The sequence below is a fragment of the Clarias gariepinus genome, chromosome 25 (assembly GCF_024256425.1).
Source record: "Clarias gariepinus isolate MV-2021 ecotype Netherlands chromosome 25, CGAR_prim_01v2, whole genome shotgun sequence".
NCBI lineage: Eukaryota > Metazoa > Chordata > Actinopteri > Siluriformes > Clariidae > Clarias > Clarias gariepinus.
In genome coordinates, this window is record NC_071124.1 from 6,455,779 (window position 1) to 6,474,278 (window position 18,500).

At 39.0% G+C, this 18,500-nt stretch overlaps 3 protein-coding genes across 3 annotated transcripts; all 3 read right to left on the reverse strand.

The window, feature by feature from the left end:
• Positions 1 to 101: 101 nt before the first annotated feature.
• LOC128513262 (calcium homeostasis modulator protein 5-like) lies at positions 102 to 4,389 on the reverse strand. The gene is made up of 3 exons (XM_053486977.1): positions 3,926 to 4,389; positions 1,772 to 2,042; positions 102 to 769 (listed from the first exon to the last, which is right to left on the reverse strand). Exons 1-3 carry the CDS (start codon positions 4,225 to 4,227, stop codon positions 389 to 391), a joined length of 954 nt encoding a protein of 317 aa, XP_053342952.1. The 5' UTR covers positions 4,228 to 4,389; the 3' UTR covers positions 102 to 388.
• A 993-nt stretch (positions 4,390 to 5,382) lies between these two features.
• On the reverse strand, positions 5,383 to 11,289 carry LOC128513265 (calcium homeostasis modulator protein 5-like). Its single transcript, XM_053486979.1, has 3 exons — positions 10,871 to 11,289; positions 8,147 to 8,417; positions 5,383 to 6,783 (listed from the first exon to the last, which is right to left on the reverse strand). The coding sequence occupies exons 1-3, from the start codon at positions 11,170 to 11,172 to the stop codon at positions 6,415 to 6,417; spliced, it is 942 nt and encodes a 313-aa protein (XP_053342954.1). The 5' UTR covers positions 11,173 to 11,289; the 3' UTR covers positions 5,383 to 6,414.
• A 1,109-nt stretch (positions 11,290 to 12,398) lies between these two features.
• On the reverse strand, positions 12,399 to 16,491 carry LOC128513261 (calcium homeostasis modulator protein 5-like). Its single transcript, XM_053486976.1, has 3 exons — positions 16,079 to 16,491; positions 14,095 to 14,365; positions 12,399 to 13,988 (listed from the first exon to the last, which is right to left on the reverse strand). Exons 1-3 carry the CDS (start codon positions 16,378 to 16,380, stop codon positions 13,602 to 13,604), a joined length of 960 nt encoding a protein of 319 aa, XP_053342951.1. The 5' UTR covers positions 16,381 to 16,491; the 3' UTR covers positions 12,399 to 13,601.
• Positions 16,492 to 18,500: the final 2,009 nt, after the last annotated feature.

The following is an 18,500-nucleotide window of genomic DNA, read 5'->3' on the forward strand; positions in this document are numbered from 1 at the left end:
GTCATTCCCATCCTTTTTTTAAATAGAGAATGGACTCTTTCACGATAAAGCACTGACAATGCCAACATTTTAGCAAATACTGTAAACAGACAAGAACGATATAATTTGAAATGAAACCTGAGATTTATAAATGATGCTTGTTTTTACCTGTTCAATAAGCATCAGCTGTTAACAGGGTTAAGTTAGTGGTTAGAACCAGGCAGCTTAAGTTTAAGGACATTTAAGTAACTTCTTCAATAGCAATTAGACACAGCTAACATGGGCGTCACCAATCCTGATGGAATGTCCACTTTGGATTGTTCTTCAACTAGCTTTGCTACTACGCTTGCTAGCCAGTAAACTGAAACCCCAGGGAAAATGTAATGTAAGTTCTCATTAAGATCCATGCCTATTCAAGGCTGTGTTCCCCTTCCAGTGGCATTTTCTCCGGAGTGTAGTCACGGTTAGGACTCTCCACGAATCTCTGCAGCGTGCTGTAATACTGCTCGCCACGCTGATACGTGTACATGGCGGAGATCTGCTCCCAGGCTGTGTGGTTCGGAAAAGGAAACGCCTCGGGGTCTTTGTTCTCGAAGAAGCTCTTGAGGTTCCTGTCGGCCAGCCGGGTGGCATACTCGTCTGCGAAGGTTTCGAACTTCTCGCTCTCTTTCTGCTTGTACACTTTAAAGAAAGTGAGCTGCATATAGCTCACTCGAGAGCAGCAGTTTTTGTAACATGTGCCGATCAGAGCGGCCGAAGCAGCGCTCATGATCAGGACCCAGCCGAGGATCTAAGAAAAAGAACGTTTATATGTTATTACTACTGTAAGTTATTATATTAACTTATTCATTAATACGGAACCAATTGATCAGCTTTATGGAAACAAAATAGAGAAATGTCTACTCTCACACATAGTGAAGTATTACATTTCCAAAGTTTTTCATAGTGAATTATTAAATATCAACTTGCAAAAAAAATGATATCTTCCATGCATATTCAAGGGCAGCACATTGGGTTAGTGGTTAGCATTGGTGCCATGCACCAACAGGGTCCGGCTTCGATTCCCACCCATTTCTGGGTAAATTTGTGTGATCTGGAGGCGTAGTGATGTTACAGCCACCTCTTATCAATCATCAGTTGAAGTTGGTCAAGTCGAATCCGTTAGGAAGTTAGCAAGAGGAAGTGTTGAAACCAATAGTGAAACAAGATAAAACTGATAGGATTCAACTAGTTCATGATTAATTGGGTGATTGACTGTGTATCATGAACATTACAACAATACTGTTTACTTTACATCTTCACTTCATTTACAAAGCCATATTCCACTGACATATGATTGATTGATTGATTAATTAATTAATTAATTAATTCTAATAAATGGTGACATCTCATATTTTGTTTAAATGTACTCTTTTTTTAAATTTCTAGAGACACCCCTGGTGTGTAGTAAGTATATTTCCATGATTCCAACTATTTTACGCATTCCCTTAAGTGTAGGCCTTAAGAGAGACAACAACCCCCTTCATGAGTTCCCACAAGAGTCCACAACCTATTAAGCAATAGAACCCTTGGAATATATGAACATATGACCATAGAATTGGGGTACATAATGCTCTGGAAACATCGGACTCTTTCTCATGCTCCCATTATGTGCCATATAAATATGGGAAACACAGGACCCCGGGAACATGACCCTCTTCCAACTGTTAGCTACAGAAGCCTTAGATTAATAGTAGCAGCGGTAGTATTAGTAGCATTGACAGTAGTAGTAGTGGTCATTGTACAGTAGTACCTGAGACTGGGCGCGTAGCATTAGCATGAGCTCCTTGGTGTCTGCTGCTGACAAGCTGGACGTTTGACACGGGACTTTGGCGAGCTCGTTCTTGCATGCCATGGTCCTGTTTTTACAAAACCAGTCCACAACTGCCTGCTCGTTCACACCGCTCACCGCACACTCGTAGAACACGCCGTTCAGCAAGGCGAAGCTCAGCCACATGATCGGTGCCACGAGCGCTCCAACAATCACACTAAAAAGCACGGAAAAGCAGCCCATGCAGCTCCTCCTGTAACGGCAAAAATACATTCCAATAAGATAACAGTACATTTCCAATAGGGAAGAAAAATCACACTCGATGTGCTATATGATAAGTAAGGAATAGAGTTGTTGACAAGTCAATAACAGGATCGTAATCAGTAATCAGAAGTTAATCATTTCCAAATGACTGCATGTTCTGAAGAGTTTCATTCCTCTTATACCAAAGCAGTACAACTGTAACACAGTTTACAGTCTGTGTGATTGATGAAGAAAGATTTAATTACTGACCTTTAATTTTATGAATCACAAAAATATTATTATTGATTTATTTTTGTTGTTAATATTCCTATTATAGGGAAGTTTATGGACCTCCCCAAATGCAATCCACCAATGCATTGTAATACCCAATGACCTTTAATTAATACTTTTCATACTTATTTGTGTAAAAGAAGTACCAGTGGCTTGAACTTGTCATTTATTTTATCTTATTATACGGTAAACAAAAACTTACTTTAAAACTAACAGAAACACAATTAAATTCTTTAGAAAAAAACATCATTATGGGTTTACTAGTAATGGATTTACATGTACAGAATATTTTGAATATTTATTCTTCCACACAGGGGTGGCATAAAAGGTAGTATATTTCTAGTAGTTCCTTAAAAATGTTTAAAATGTTTTAAAAAGGGAAGGGGGGTTGGCTTTTCTAAAGTGAAAGGATCGGTAGATGTTTTGTAAAAAGCTCACAAATCTGCTCGATGTGTGTGAGATTGTCTAAATTCTTGCTTTTTCATTTTGTTATTATAGGAAGTATACTGAAGACTGTGGTTCATGGGTGCAGGTTTCCCTTCTATTGCATCGATTGTTTTGAATTCATGATGCATAGTGCCAGATGTACACGCCCCTGGAGGCAGTCTTATTATCTGGGGTTGCTACAGTTGGTCAGCGCGAGGCACAGCAACCTTATGTAGCAATAAAATAAAGTCAGCTGATGACCAGTATATGCTGAATGACCAGGGTATCACACCTATTTCTTCCCTTTTTATCTTCCCTTATGCTACAGGCAACAAAATAAATAACAAAAGTGTTGTTGTTTTTCGCCATGATGCATCTCAAAGCTGATGCACAGCTTACAATGAACTCCTGCTTTACTCCTGCTTCAGGTCATTAAAAGTATTTAGTGACCAAATAACCATGCTGTAACACTTTTAAACACTTATACTGTACATTGATGAATGAGAGGCAATGATATTTAAAAAACTGAGAGCATCCCATTATGGATAGGTCATGTCCAAAACATGTCATAATCTGTTGTAATCCATTGAGAAAAAGGAGCCACATATTATATGGTAATTACAATGGTAATTTTGTTTGTAGCCTGGTAAAAAGGTAAGGTTGCAACTTGTGTTTACTTCTTTGTTTACCCAAAGATCCCTTCATGCATAATTAAAGTATTTACCTACACATTAAGGCCAAAGGTTTGTGGACTCATATGTGCATGCTAAACATCCCACTCATGTTTTAGTCCCCACCTTGTTGTTATAATAACCTACACCCATGTTGCAAGGATTTGGGAGCTGTGAGGTTTTCAGCTATTGGAGCATTAGTGAGATTAGTCACTGGTGTTAGGGAGGAGGTCTGGCACGCACTTAGTGATCCAGTTCATCCCAAAGGCGTTAGGTTTCAGATTAGGAATTTGTACAGAAAGAGTTCTTGGATCAGTGTGTGACTTTTCGACTTGCTGGAACAGGGTCGAATCCAAGCCAAGTAATATTACTGGCACAGGATACAAAGACACCCTATACAATTGCCTGCTTTCCAATTTCTGCCAACATTTCCCACAATTACTGTAATAAATGATAATCATTCACTGATAACTGTTTTCTCACGTGTCTGTACGGGTCTCCTTACCTGTGAGGACAGAGTTTTCTCGGGTTCACACAGCAGCCCGTGTAGAGGCGCCAGAGGCGCGTGCTCAGGAAAAGGCCGACTACGAAGAGCACGAACGCGGGTCCGAGCAGGTACGAGAGCCCGTAAGCCATGTTCTGCTTTAGAGTGCACGGACACTGGAAGGATAAGAGAGTGAAGATCTTCTGTCCGCCGATGGTCGCGATGGCCATGGCACCGTACCCGATGGTGGTCTTCTGGTTGGTGAAGAAGCGCAGAACAGCGTTGAGGGAATCCATCGTAGGTTTCAGGGCTGCGGGGATCATTCAGGGGAAGATCCGAAATTCCTGAAAGAGGAATGCAACTTTTGCAACTCTTTAATTCAGCTCTTTAATGCGGCTGGATATCTGTCGCGAAAACCCTTTGATTTTTGTGTTTCCTTTCTTTCCCTTTGTTTTCCCCCTAAAATCTCCTCCCTGTCTTTCTGTCTCTCTCTTTCTCTCTGTCTCTCTCTTTCTCTAACTCCTCCCTGATTGTTTTTCCTCCTCCAGCGAACCGGCCCATCTGGTTCTGCACTTCCTGCCAGCCAGCGCAAAACGCATTTCCTTGCGCGCGCCGTGACTGTTTACAGCCCAGCAACACGGAACAGTGCACGTGGGTGCACTTACGAATCTCCTCATAAGTGCAACAAATTTAAAGAACAAACAAACAAACAAACAAACAAAAAACGTTGTTTTTAGATCGATTTGTGAGTTTTGTGTATGCACGCGCGCATCTATCAGTGCCAAGGGCGCGGTTCAGTGCGCGCGCATGGTGCTGCAGCAGCTGTGTTACAGATGTTTGTAAAGTCCGTTCTTGACTAAAGATATCACGACTGGGATTGCCAACACAAAAAAAAGTTGCAGGAATGCAAGTGGTCGGAAAATAAGGACAGGAACAGACAGAAGACCACACTTCCCCTTAATACCCCTTAAAGCTCATTATTTATTTATTTACTTATTTTAAATAAACATATACAGGGGCGCGAAAAAGTATGTGAACCTTCTGGAATTAGTTTTCCTCACTAATTTGTTACAGTACTAAATGTGATCTGATCTATATCTAAGTCGAGTATTGACAAATACAATGTGCCTAGAATAATAACAAAAAAAAAATCTGTAAGTTTTACATACTTTTGCTTGCCACTGTGTAGGGCTCCGGATCATCCTGTATAGACTGACATATCCTTCTTTTCAGCACAATATGATGAACAAATTTTTAGTTCATTTTAACCAACCATACAAACATGACTGAGCAAAAAAAAAAAAAAAAAAGGCAAAGAATAGGCACACATGCACATGATCACATGTTTTATTGTTGTTTTTGGTTGTTTCTATGACTACAAATATATAATAATAATAATAATAATAATAATATGTTCATTTTGCGACGTCATTCCCATATTTACCCTTCATTAAAAAAAAAAACTTTTATTCTACCTGACATATCCAAAAACCCAAATTCACACTTTGAGGTTTGAAGCCTTTCCATTAACACAGATCAGCGATGCTTCCATAAGCACTTAAAAAAAAAATCATCTTTAACCTATGCTGTGTTGCCAGCATGGATCTGTGCCGATTGTGTTTTAAGGGTTTAACTAGAGACTGCATTTTTTCAACAAAGAGTGCAACCTCAAGCTTCTAAAGAGATGCCCCCACAGCAGAAAAGTATACAATTCATCTAACAAGAATAAAATGACATGTGGAACTTTTTAAAATTGCCCCTCAATGTAGAACATCTTTCATTTACAGTATGCGTTAAATATACAGTATACTGTTTCTTAGCAGAATTTAATATGTGGCATAAAACTGCCATATTCAACATTCATGTTTACAATTTCAGTACTAAGTGTATGTGTTCTGTTACATATGTCACATGACATCACAATAGTCTGTCTTGTCCTGGTGTTGTCACTCTTCGTCTTCCAGACCCAGGGTGATTAGCAGTGGAACCAATTGTTCCGAGGATCTGCAGCTTTTTTCCCCAGGCAGGTTGAGGTAGGAAATATGGCAAATACATCATAGCAAAAAACACTAAAAGGTGGAGTGATGTGGCCCAAAGCAATTAATTTTCATATAGCAGCAACTTGCCCAAAGTTACATTTTTTTAAATAGAGAACGACACATCACATACATTCAGTATATTATTTCCAGTTATAGGAAAAGATAGAACTAGTCCCTTTAGGTTCCTCTGTACAAAAATGATGAAGATGTTATGCCAGGCCACCAACAGACGTTTGGGGCACATTGTCAGTTGTGTTCCAAAGCATCATCTCAACCTCTTTCTCTCATTTGCCTTGTCTATTAAAACTCAGAGATTTCCTTATGATGGAGCAATCTGACATTCTAGAAAACATGATATTCTATATTAGAAGAATAATATAATTTGGAATGAAATCTGAGTAGGAAAATCTAAGTAGAACATTGCTTACTGAGAGATATTTAGGTTGATGCCTATTAAACGCTGAGTTCCCCTTATGTTTCACTTAGTAGCATTTCCTCTGTAGTGTAGTCACGGTTAGGATTCTCCACAAATCTCTGCAGCGTGCTGTAATACTGCTCGCTATGTTTATACTTATACATGGCTGAGATCTGCTTCCAGGCTGTGTGCTTCGGAAAGGGAAACGCCTCGGGGTCTTTGTTCTCGAAGAAGCTCTTGAGGTTCCTTTCAGCCAGTCGCGTGGCGTACTCATCTACGAAGGCTTCAAATTTCTCTTTCTCTTTCTGCTTGTACGCTTTAAAGAAAGTAAGCTGCAGGTAGCTCACTTGAGAGCAGCAGTTTTTGTAGCATGTGCTGATAATGGCGGCCAAAGCAGAGACCATGATCAGGACCCAGCCGAGGATCTAAGCAAAAAAAGATTTATAAATTATTTTAAGATTTGAACATGTAATGTATTTATACAATATGGAATTAATTCATCAGCTATGCAAAAAAAAAAAAAACATGCCAAATGTCTACTCTGACTCAATGTGAATTACATTAGCTTTAAATAAATAACAGGCTAACTACTTAGCATGGTGAATTGCTAATCAGCTGATGTGCTAATTTGCTACGAAATGGCAGCATTACAGCTTCATTAAACATAGTTATGTTCAAATAAAATTAAAAGTAAACACATAAAAAAATTTAAATATTAGAATTTTAAGAATGATTCTGTGGCAGAGAAATTTTATGATTATTTGGGTGATTCCACTTTTGTGGCTTCATGTTGCTCTGGGGGGAAAAAGCATGCTAAAAGATCTTACAACATGCCATGATCTAAAGAAATTTAAGAACAGATGAGAAACAAAGTAACTGACATGTATTAGTTTTGAAGGGTTACAAAAGCCATTTGTAAGGCTTGGGACTCCAGCAAACCATGGTTAGAGTAATTATCCACAAATGGAGAAAACATGGAACAGTGGTAAACCTACAAAAGGCAAAAGCTACTGCCGACCATAAAGAACACAAAAGCTCGCCTCACATTTCCCGGAAAGTCTTGATTATCCCCAAGACTTTTAAGCAAATGTTCTGTGGACTAATGAGAAAAGGTGAACTTTTTGGAAAGTGTGCATTACATTACATCTGGTATAAAACTAACACAGCATTTCATCAAAAGAACATCATACTAACGGTCTAACATGGTGGTGGTTATGTGATAGTCTGGAGCTGCTTTTCGGCCTCAGGTCCTGGACAACCTGTCATAATTAATTTTGAAATGGTGTGGTCAAAGTCTGGACTTAAACCCAATTGAGATCCTTAATCAGCACATGCTCAAAAACCCTCCAATGAGGCAGAATTAAAACAATTCTGCAAAGATGAATGGGCCAAAATTCCTCCACAGTAAAAACGAAAGACAAATTGCCAGTTACCGCAAACAGTTGTTGCCGCCAAGGGTGAAACAACTATTGATTAAGTTAAGGGGCAATTACTTTTTGACATAAGGCCATGTAGGTTTGGACAGCTTTTTTTTTCTCGTAATTTATGAAATCATAATTTAAAAACTGCATTGTATATTCTACTCAGATTTTCTTTGGTAGTTTAAAAAATGTGAATCCTTTATTATCCTTTATCATCATTTTACATACAAACTGGTGAAATAAAAATGGCACTCCACTGTTAGCTACAAAAGCTTTAGTGCTTTATACCAGCAGTAGTTTAATAGCAGCAATAATAGTATTAGTACAGTATTAATATTAGTAGCAGCAGTGGTAGTGGTCATTGTACCTGAGACTGGGCATGTAGCATTAGCAGGAGCTCCTCTGTGTCTGCTGCTGTCATGTTGGACGTTTGGCATGGAACTTTGGCTAGTTCCTCCTTGCATGTGGTGGTTCTATTTTTACAAAACCAGTCCACAACGGCCTGCTCATTCATACCACTCACTGCGCACTCGTAGAACACGCCGTTCAGCAGCGCAAAGCTCAGCCACATGATCGGTGCAACAAGTGCTCCAACAATAACACTGACAAGCACGTGTAAGCAGCTCACACACTTGTGTCTAAAACAGCAAAAATAAACTCACAATAAGATAACAGTACATTTCCAATGGGGGAAAAAACTAGCTTGATCTGCTGTACAGTACAATAAAGGGAGGGGAATATGGTTTTTGTAAAACAATCAATAACATGATGGTAAACACTAATCACAAGTTAATTATTTTCAAATGACAGCATGTGAAAGGGATTGTGTAATGAACACTGAATATTTTTCAATATTTAGTCTTCTACACATTCTAGACAAGACCATGACTACCACCTTAACTTACCACCTACATATTCTACATTTATTCTACATATGTCTTTATTCTCCATAGTTTAGTAAAACGGTCACCAAATATTAACCCATAACCTCAGTGTGTAATTCCAGGAAGGTGGCATAGTGGTTCGGCACTGTGGCCCCGCACCTCCAGGGTCAAAGCTTTGATTCACGCCTTGGGTCATTGTGCTTGGAAATTGCATGTTCACTCAATGCTTATTGGGTTTCCTCATAACACTCCGGTTCCTCCTACAGTCCAAAGTCATGCAGAAAAGGATAATTTGTCTTCTCAAATTGCCCATTTAGTGTGTGAGTTTGTGTGTGCCCTGCGATGGATTGGCACCCTGTCCAGGGTGTACCCCACCTTGTGCCCATAATCTCCTGGGGTTGGATGCGCTATCCAGATTGTCACACTGCGCTGTCCATTGGGCCGCGCAGATATTTGGTCCGCCCGTGGCGGCTCACTCGGGTGCCATGGTTTCGTTCCGGTTTTGATGTGTTTGGCTTCCTATATTGTTCCCTCCAATCCACCAGAACCGCTCGACTGGTCCCACCATTTTTCAGGGATTGATGAAGACAGTCATCTAGACTTATTTTCTGTTCTGGCTCCTAGGTGGTGGAATGAACTTCTAGATGTCCATACAGCCAAGTCACTGGCATTGTTTTAGCGACGACTAAAGACATATCTGTTTCTTAAGTGTTTGTGTTAACCAAAACAAAAAAAACCCCCTTCCCAACAGTGTTTGACGAATGGTACTTATTTAATAACGTAACGTATAATTAGTAATCTAGTACCCCAGTTTAAGGATTTATCCAATGACAGAAACTTCAAAGCACTTTTGTAAGTCGCTCCGGATAAGAGCATCTGCCAAATGCCTAAATAATGTAAATATAAACCTGAATGTACAGAATAACCAGGTTATCCCAATAATGGATGTTTTCCTAATGGCACAGGAAACAAAATACTAGTGTGTGAGACGTGTAGCTCACAGTCGACTCACAGTGAACTCCTACTTAGTCACTTCATTTTAGTGCCCAGTAAGCATGCTGTAATGTTTAAACACACAAATATAAACACATGCATTAAAGGGTACAACTATATTATTATAATTGCATAAAGTCAATAGTGGACAGTCAGAAACCTAGTATATGTTTTACTTTTGTATTAATTTTTGACATTTTACCCTGGTTACTTGATGAATGAAAGGCTGTGCTAGTGATATTACAGACTGAAACTGAAAGCATCCCATTGTGGATGTACTGTACATGTCCAAAACAGTCATTGTGATCCATTGATCCATATGGTATTGAAGTGGTAATGTTCACTTTTTACCTAAAGTTCCCTTTATGCATCAGTAGAGCATCTATCTACCTACACGTTAAGGCCACCTGGACGCCTGACTGTCAGACATGCACTTCCATTCAAAAGTTTGGGGTCACTTGCAAATTTCTTTGTTTTTGTTTAGTGATTTATTTCTACATTTTACAACAAAATTGGGGATTTCAAAACTATGAAATAACCCATATGAAATGAGGTAATAATGTAACAACAACAGTCAGTTATTATTTTAAGTCATGACGGTCAGCCTTTGTGGAATAGTTCTTGCAAGAACAATATTGTGTCAAGTGCATTTGCAAAACCCATCCAGCACCATGATAAAACTGGCTCTCATGAAGACCTTTCCAGGAAAGAAAGACCAAAACTTACCTCTGCTGCCGAGGAGAAGTTCATTTAGAGTCACCAAACAGCACCTTGGATTAGAGCGGTTATGAAGGCTTTACGGACCATGAGTGGCAGATACATTTCAACATTAACTGTTCAAAGAAGATTATTACGTATTTTGGACGCCTTCAGCATTGTTTTACTCAGAAACGACAATGCAGTTAGAAAGTGATCCCAAACTTTCGAGCGGTATCGGATATGTGCATGCTGAACATCCCACTCAGGATTTAGTCTTCCCATAGTGTTGGAGAGGAGGAGGTCTGGCATGCAGGTAGTCTTCCAGTTCATCCCAAATGTGTTCAGCTTGAGCTCAGCTCTCTGTGCAGGAAGAGTTCTTTCACTATAGCCTTGGCTCTGTATTTTTACTTAGTTACATGTTAGAACAGGTTTCACTGAAGAGAAATATTAATGCCACAGGGTAGAAAGACCCCATATACAATTGTTTGTCTTTTAATCTGTAAGGATCTCCTTACCTGTTGGGACAGAGCTTTCTGGGGTTGAGACAGCAGCCCGTGTAGAGGCGCCAAAGACGCGTACTCAAGAAAAGAGCAACAATGAAGAATACGAACGCGGGTCCGAGCAGGTACGAGAGCCCGTAAGCCATGTTCTGCTTTAGAGTGCACGGACACTGGAAGGATAAGAAGGTAAAGATCTGCTGTCCACCGATGGTCGCAATGGCCATGGCACCGTACCCGATTGTGGTCTTCTGGTTGCTGAAGAAGCGCAGAACAGCGTTGAGGGAATCCATCGTGGGTTTCAGCGGCGCCGGGATCATTTAAGAGGAGATCCAAAATTCCTGAAAGAGGAATGTAACTTAATAATGCAACTCTGTGGCTGGAAAACCCTTGACTTCCTGACCCGAGATGAGCGACACTAATCGTAGTGTGCTCTGTGTTTGTTTGCTCTCTTTCTTTCTTTCTCTCTTAAAATCTCCTCCCTGAATCGCTCTCGCTCTAATTCCTTGATCATTATTTAACCTCAAGCAAACCAGCTCATCTGGTTTTGCACAACTGTCAGCAAGAACAAAACATATTTCCCTGCGCGGTTGCAGAGCGGCACTGCTCACATGTTTGCATGTGTTTGAGTGAAACATTCAGACGCCAGGTGGCACAAGCCCTGTGCATTTCAGAACCTTGAGTTTTAGACTAGAAATGAAGAACAAGGGCAGACAGAAGACCACACTTAGTTTTAAAAGCGTCTTAACTACCGATTTTTTTTTTATCGAGTGCAACCTCATGCTACTAAAGTGATTCCCCACAACACAGAAGTGTACAGTGTATGTAACAAAGATAGAATGACATGTACAACATTTTAGAATCACTTCTCTATGGAGAACATTTTACAATTATACATTAAATAGATACTGAACTATCAATTTTTCAAATCAGGATGATGATGAGCAACTTGGTAAATGGTGGTATTTAGTCTTCGTGAAACTTCACTAGACTCACAACTCAATTTAGCCTTCATGATACGTACATAAATAGATTTGAATTTAATTTATTGGGTATATGTGTGATTTCAGATTTTCAGCATTTTACTCAATTTCCATTAAATGTGTAAAAATTTCTATATGTTAAAATGAGCAAAAGGATGCTATCAATGATCAAAACAATTACTTTTGTTGCTGAAAGCCAACATTACTCATGGACAAAATAAACATTGCACATATACATTTCTTACAAACTTTATTTCTGTCAAATAAATAAGAATTTTTCATCAGGACCAAAAAAACCCAATTTGAAAGGTGGTGGAAATTCTGATGTCGGCAGCATAAAGTTGTTCAACAAAGTCGGTATCGAGTGAATGAGATTGTTATCGATCACAGCTTGACAACACAGGCAGCTTTACTTGTTAAATGTAAAAAGTGGAACCAGTTGGAATACAACATTATACAAAGAGGGTACAACATTTTTTTTTTTTTTTTTTTTTTTTGGCCAGACTGGTAGGAATGGGAAATATGGCGAAAACATTAAAAGAATGGAGTGATGAAGTCAAATTTGCTGTAAGTTACAATTGATTGTTAATTTAACAAATCATATGCATTCAGTAAGTATATTATTTTCTGTAAAACTCAGTTTTGGTCTGTTTTAACCTTGTCTATCTAGTATTGCATGCTAAATGGAAAATGGATGTTCTTAGGCTAGAGCAAACATAGTAAAAAGATAAGAATTTGGACCTTAACCTGAGATTTATAAAATATGCTTATCTTTAATTATACAACAGTTGTAATCTGATTTGATGAGAGACACTGGGATGTTTAACTACATGCTTCACATCAAAGGGTGGACTAACAATCATTACAAATGACACTAACTGTCAGTCGCCAGCGTGGATGAAATTAGCTCGGTACAGGCCACAGTACCGAGAGGAGAGCCCCTGCCTGCCAAAAGCCACATTCAAAACCAGTCACAGAAGCACTTTCAGCTAAATGATAAAATGATGTCATCTTAAACAACACTTTGTTCCCTTAGAAATCCTGTAAGTAAATCCAAATTGACTTAAACGATACTTGCTGTTTTGTTTTGGCTAACATGAGCTACAAAGCTAACTAGCATCTAACACAAGGCTGAATCCCAAATCCCTCTCTAAAGCACATCTACAAAATTCCACCAAGTAAACCACAGATCATTTTTATATAACGTGAATATATACTGTACTGTATAGTTATGCAGGCGTATTTCATTCTTCGGTTTCGTGTAAACTTTTTAGGAATAATATATAGTAGAACCAGTCTACACAACAACAACAACAATGAGGTGAAATGGTTCAGTCTTTACTCTTAATTCCATCCATCCACCCAGGAACCTCTCATGTCCAGCTAGGCTACAATGGTGATTACCGTAGTATTTATTCCCATTTTACGACTGTGGTAGGATCAACATTCACATAGGCACTACTGTATGAGACGTCTGGGAGCGCCAATTAGTCTAATCTGCATGTCTTTGAGCTGTGAGAGGGAACCAGAGAACCCTGAGGAAACTTACTAAGCACGGGAAGAACGTGCAAACTCCACATGCACAAAGACCCCAAGGTGGGAACCAAACTAGACCATGGTGGTGCCAAGGGACATGGGTAGCCACTAAGTACCTGATGTTCATTTCAAAAAATTTAATAAATAAGGGTAACCGTTATGAATCCAAGAAAATCAGAAAAAGTCAAAAGACAAAGGCAAAAATTAATGTACATTAAGGTTAATGACTGTTAAAGGCTCTGTTCCCCATATGTTTCCCTCAGTAGCATTTCCTCCGGAGTAAAGTCACGATTAGGATTCTCCACATATCTCTGCAGCGTGCTGTAACACTGCGTGCCACGGTTAAATGAGTATGCGGCGGAGATCTGCTCCCAGGCTGTGTGCTTTGGAAAAGGAAACGCCTCGGGGTCTTTGTTCTCAAAGAAGCTCTTGAGGTTCCTGTCGGCCAGCCGGGTGGCGTACTCATCTGCGAAGGCTTCAAACTTCTCGCTCTCTTTCTGCCTGTACACTTTAAAGAAAGTGAGCTGGAGGTAGCTCACTCGAGAGCAGCAGTTTTTGTAACATGTGCCAATCAGAGCAGCCAAAGCAGAGCTCATGATCAGGACCCAGCCGAGGATCTAAAAAAAAGACATTGTTTATTACTTAATCATCAATATGGAATAAATTGACCACCAATACAGAAGTTAATTATTTGTCTTTAATAGCAGCAGGTCATAGTAGTACTTGAGACTGGGCGTGTAGCATTAGCAGGAGCTCCGCTGTCTCTGCTGCTGACATGCTGGACGTTTGGCATGGGACTTTGGCGAGCTCGTCCTTGCACGCGGTGGTCCTGTTTTTACAAAACCAGTCCACAACTGCATCCTCGTTCATACCGCTCACCGCACACTCGTAGAACACGCCGTTCAGCAATGCGAAGCTTAGCCACATGATCGGTGCCACGAGCGCTCCAACAATTACACTAAAAAGCACGTATAAGCAGCCTGTGCAGTTCCACCTATAACAGGAAAAATAATCTCACAATAAAATAAGACTGGAAAAAGTGGTTACAATTGATATGCTGTACAATAGGAATAAAATGCAAAGGGTGGAATATAGTAATTGAAAAACAATCAATAATAAGATGGTAAGCACTAAACAGAAGTAGATTACAGTAAGTCCCCAACATACAAACGAGTTCCGTTACAAGAGCTCGTTTGTAAGTTTAATTTGTTTGTAAGTCTAACAAACATTGTCTAAGTACTAGGAGACTTACACAATTGGCTATACACAGTATAAAACTAACATATTTCATGATCTTGTCCTTGTTCTTTGGAATCCTGCCGATGGTTGAACGATTTATTTAAAAAAAACGAGTCAATTTCTGCCATCTTGTCACCTCGCTCCAATCTCTGAATTATTTTCACTTTTGTCCCCATTGTTTTTGCTTGGCTTATTGTAGCAGTATCAGCTTCATGGCCAGACAAGTGCTCTCATTTCCAAGATTAAACGAGCGTGAATACATGTTTGTGTTAATTTACTATGTTGCGCTAATATTTACGTAGAGAACTTACTGTATTTCCAAATTACAGCATGTGGACGTAATTATGGAATGTATTCTGACTAGCTTTTACATATTCTTATAAATTCTTAATTTATGCTACACAGTTTAGTAAAAGGGTGGCACGGTGGTGTAGTGGTTAGCACTGTCGCCTTGCACCTCAAGGGTCCGGGTTTGATTCCCGGCCAGGTTCGATTCCTTTCTTTCTGGGTTTCTGGGTGCTTGGTGGGTTTCCTCCGGGTACTCCGGTTTCTCCCCACAGTTTAAAGATATGCAGATTAGGTTAATTGGCATTCCCAAATTGCCCATGGTGTGTGCATGTGCCCTATGATGGATTGACACCCTTTCCAGGGTGTATCCTGCCTCGTGCCCTAAGCCTCCTGAGATAGGCTTCAGGGCCCCGCGATCCTGAATACAGGAAAAAGCGGTATAGAAGATGAGTGAGTTTAGTACAAGTTCTTTGTGATAACTATAATACATGGTTCATAATTGTAGGTTTCTTATTTTATTGCTAGTTTTTTTTTTTTTAATTATCTTTTCATTATCTATAATGCATAGTGGCCACCATACAAGTCTCTGGAGGCAGTGTCTAGGCTAAGCAATGTAATGTGGCAATAAGATGAAGTCAGTTGATGACCTGAATGTACTGAATGACCAGGGTACCTTAAAAAGTGATTAGTGAACAAGTAACATGTTTAAGCATTTATACATAAACAGATACATAAAAGGGTATAACTATAGTATTATAGCTGCATAAAGTTGAGAGAGAAAGTCTGAAACACATTATGTGTTTTATCTTTGTACTAATTTTTGATATTTCACCCTGGGTACTTGACTGATGAGAGGCAGCGCTGTTTATGTTTCAGAACTTGAAATAAAGAAAATTTAAATAAAAGAGACCAATTTCGGAACGCCTTATAATGGTATTACTTACTGTATATATATTATTTGTATTTTTTGTACAGGAAAAGTTCTTTACACTCCAGCTGTGGATAGGACTGTGAGACACGTTGGAACAAGTCTAAGGCTTTTGGCTCTAATGAAGGGAAACAATACTGCCACAGGACACAAAGATCCCCTGTACAATTGTTTGCTTCAAATTTGTTCCCTTGATTTCAGTTATTTTAAAACATAGGCTGATGATTCTTTTCTTGTGTGCATGTAGCTTACCTGTGAGGACAGAGTTTCTTGGGGTTCAGGCAGCAACCTGTGTAGAGGCGCCAAAGACGAGTACTCAGGAAAATGCCAACAATGAAGAGCACGAACGCGGGTCCGAGCAGGTACGAGAGCCCGTAAGCCATGTTCTGCTTTAAAGTACACGGACACTGGAAGGATAAGAGCGTGAAGATCTTCTGTCCGCCAATGGTCACGATGGCCATGGCACCGTACCCGATTGTGGTCTTTTGATTGGTGAAGAAGCGCAACATAGCGTTGAGGGAATCCATCGTGGGTTTCAGAGATGCAGGGATCATTCAGGAGGAGATCCAAATCCCTGAAAGAGGAATGCAACTTTGTGGCTCTGTGACTGGAAAACCCTTGACTTTCGGACTAGAGATGAGCGACGCTGATCGTGGTGTGCTCTGTTTATGTTTTTCTTTTCCTTTCTTTTTCTACTAAAATCTCCTCCCTGAATTTCTTTCTCTCTCTCTCTCTCTCTCTAACTCCTCCCTGATTGTTATTCCTCCTCAAGCAAACCGGCTCATCTGGTTTCTCACTTCCTTTCAGCTATCACAAAACATATTTCCCTGCGTGGTTGCAGAGCTGAATCTGAGCATTGCACTGCTCACGTGTTTGCATGTGTTAGAGTGAATCATTCAGACTCCAGATGGCACAAGCCTGTGCATTTCAGAACTTTGAGGTTTAGCCTAAAAATGAAGAACAAGGGCAGGCAGAAGAACACACTTAGTTGTGACAGCGTCTTAGCCAGCAATTCTTTTTTTTTTTTTTTTTAAAGAGTGCAACCTCACGCCTTTAAAGTGAGGCCCTACAACACAGGAGTCTGCAGTATATTTAACTAAGATAGAGTGACATGTACAAGATTTGATCCCCCATGCAGAACATTTTATATCTAAATCAGTATGTAATTACTGTAATACATACTAATTGTTCAATTCATGATGTCTGATAAGATATTGCATTATACTTGTTCATTATCTTATTCAAAAATCCACCTACAGCCAAGTTGTAACCTTATGGCAGAGGCAACCTGGTAACTGGTGGTATGTATGAAAATATCAGTTAACATGAAACTTCACTAGATTCACAACTTAATTAGGTATTCACGATAAGGAGCTAGATATGAATTTTATATGTTATTTTTAATTTACAGCATTTTACTTAATTTATGGTAATTATTTATGGCTAAACACATGGTACAGTATTGCTTAAACAAGTGTCTTACCCAGGTGAAAAATAATTTCATAATACTTAATGCTTCTTATCTTTCAATCCATGCTTCCTTTTTGTGTAAACATGCATGCTCATTTATATTTTTATCAGATGCAAAAAAAACAAACAAAAAAAAGACACATTTGCTAAGTACAATTTCATGCCTTTTTATCTAGTGTCCATAACTTTTTTCGAATTCCAATCTTTTAATAATCTCAATTGACATTCAAATGAAACTCGGCCAATTTTACATAAAAAGACATAAACCTGAAAAAGTGTATTCTTCCACATGATTTTGACATGGTTACGTACACTACAGTTTTTTTTTAATCCTTTTTTTTTTTTCAATTTAATCAACAATTTTAAAAAGCTACACCAATTTTAGTATTAATAGACAAAAAAAATATGATTTTTCTTTTATAATTATGGTTTGAAGTGAGACAGTACTGTATACCGCTGAGAAATGGCCATTGTTGGGGTACATATAAAACCATCTTTCCAGAACAGCTGAACTTTTTTGGCACACACATTCTCTGTCTTTGTTCCTGAAAGTATCCTTTAACCAACATGAGTTAGGTGTATTTCTATAATTATGAACAAAATAAACATTGCACACACTGTATATACTTATTACAAACTTTATTTCTGTCAAAAAGGAAAGTATGATTTTCTACAAAAATCCACCTCCAGAAATTAGAAAATTTTGAGGTCGACACCATAAAGTTGTTAAACAAAGTCAGAATGGAGTCAATAAGCCTTTGTTCTCAATCACAGCTTGACAACACGGGCATTTCCTGTAAAATTTCCCAAATTACATCATCACATTAGTCCGTCTAGTCTTGGTACCGTCATTCTTGGCCTGCCAGACCTAGTGAAACCAGTTTTTATTGGATGGTGACTAAGATGGAGAAATATGTCAAAAACATCATAGCATGGCATGAAAACTGTAAAACTTTAGAGATGAAGTTACAAAAACATGAAAGCATGGAGTGATGTGACATGAAAAAAAGCAGAGGTTTTTAATTACTTTTTATAAGCACGTCCTGGAGTGTTTTATTCCCGTTATACTGTACCACAACACCTAGTTTACGATTACAAATGTGTATTAGTTGGAGAATGACACACCATATATGCAGTCGGCCAAAACAGTATTGGTGCTGATTTTATATTATATTTTTTATGTTATTCATATAATACAGAAAAT

Coding starts and splice junctions, on each gene's coding strand:
- LOC128513265 (XM_053486979.1), bottom strand. CDS start 11,172: ATGATCCCGGCGCCGCTGAAACCCACGATGGATTCCCTCAACGCTGTT. Junction 8,418..10,870: donor AGAAAGCTCTGTCCCAACAG/GTAAGGAGATCC, acceptor TTGCTGTTTTAG/ACACAAGTGTGTGAGCTGCT. Junction 6,784..8,146: donor TGCTACATGCCCAGTCTCAG/GTACAATGACCA, acceptor TTTTTTGCTTAG/ATCCTCGGCTGGGTCCTGAT.
- LOC128513262 (XM_053486977.1), bottom strand. CDS start 4,227: ATGATCCCCGCAGCCCTGAAACCTACGATGGATTCCCTCAACGCTGTT. Junction 2,043..3,925: donor AGAAAACTCTGTCCTCACAG/GTAAGGAGACCC, acceptor TTGCCGTTACAG/GAGGAGCTGCATGGGCTGCT. Junction 770..1,771: donor TGCTACGCGCCCAGTCTCAG/GTACTACTGTAC, acceptor TCTTTTTCTTAG/ATCCTCGGCTGGGTCCTGAT.
- LOC128513261 (XM_053486976.1), bottom strand. CDS start 16,380: ATGATCCCTGCATCTCTGAAACCCACGATGGATTCCCTCAACGCTATG. Junction 14,366..16,078: donor AAGAAACTCTGTCCTCACAG/GTAAGCTACATG, acceptor TTCCTGTTATAG/GTGGAACTGCACAGGCTGCT. Junction 13,989..14,094: donor TGCTACACGCCCAGTCTCAA/GTACTACTATGA, acceptor TCTTTTTTTTAG/ATCCTCGGCTGGGTCCTGAT.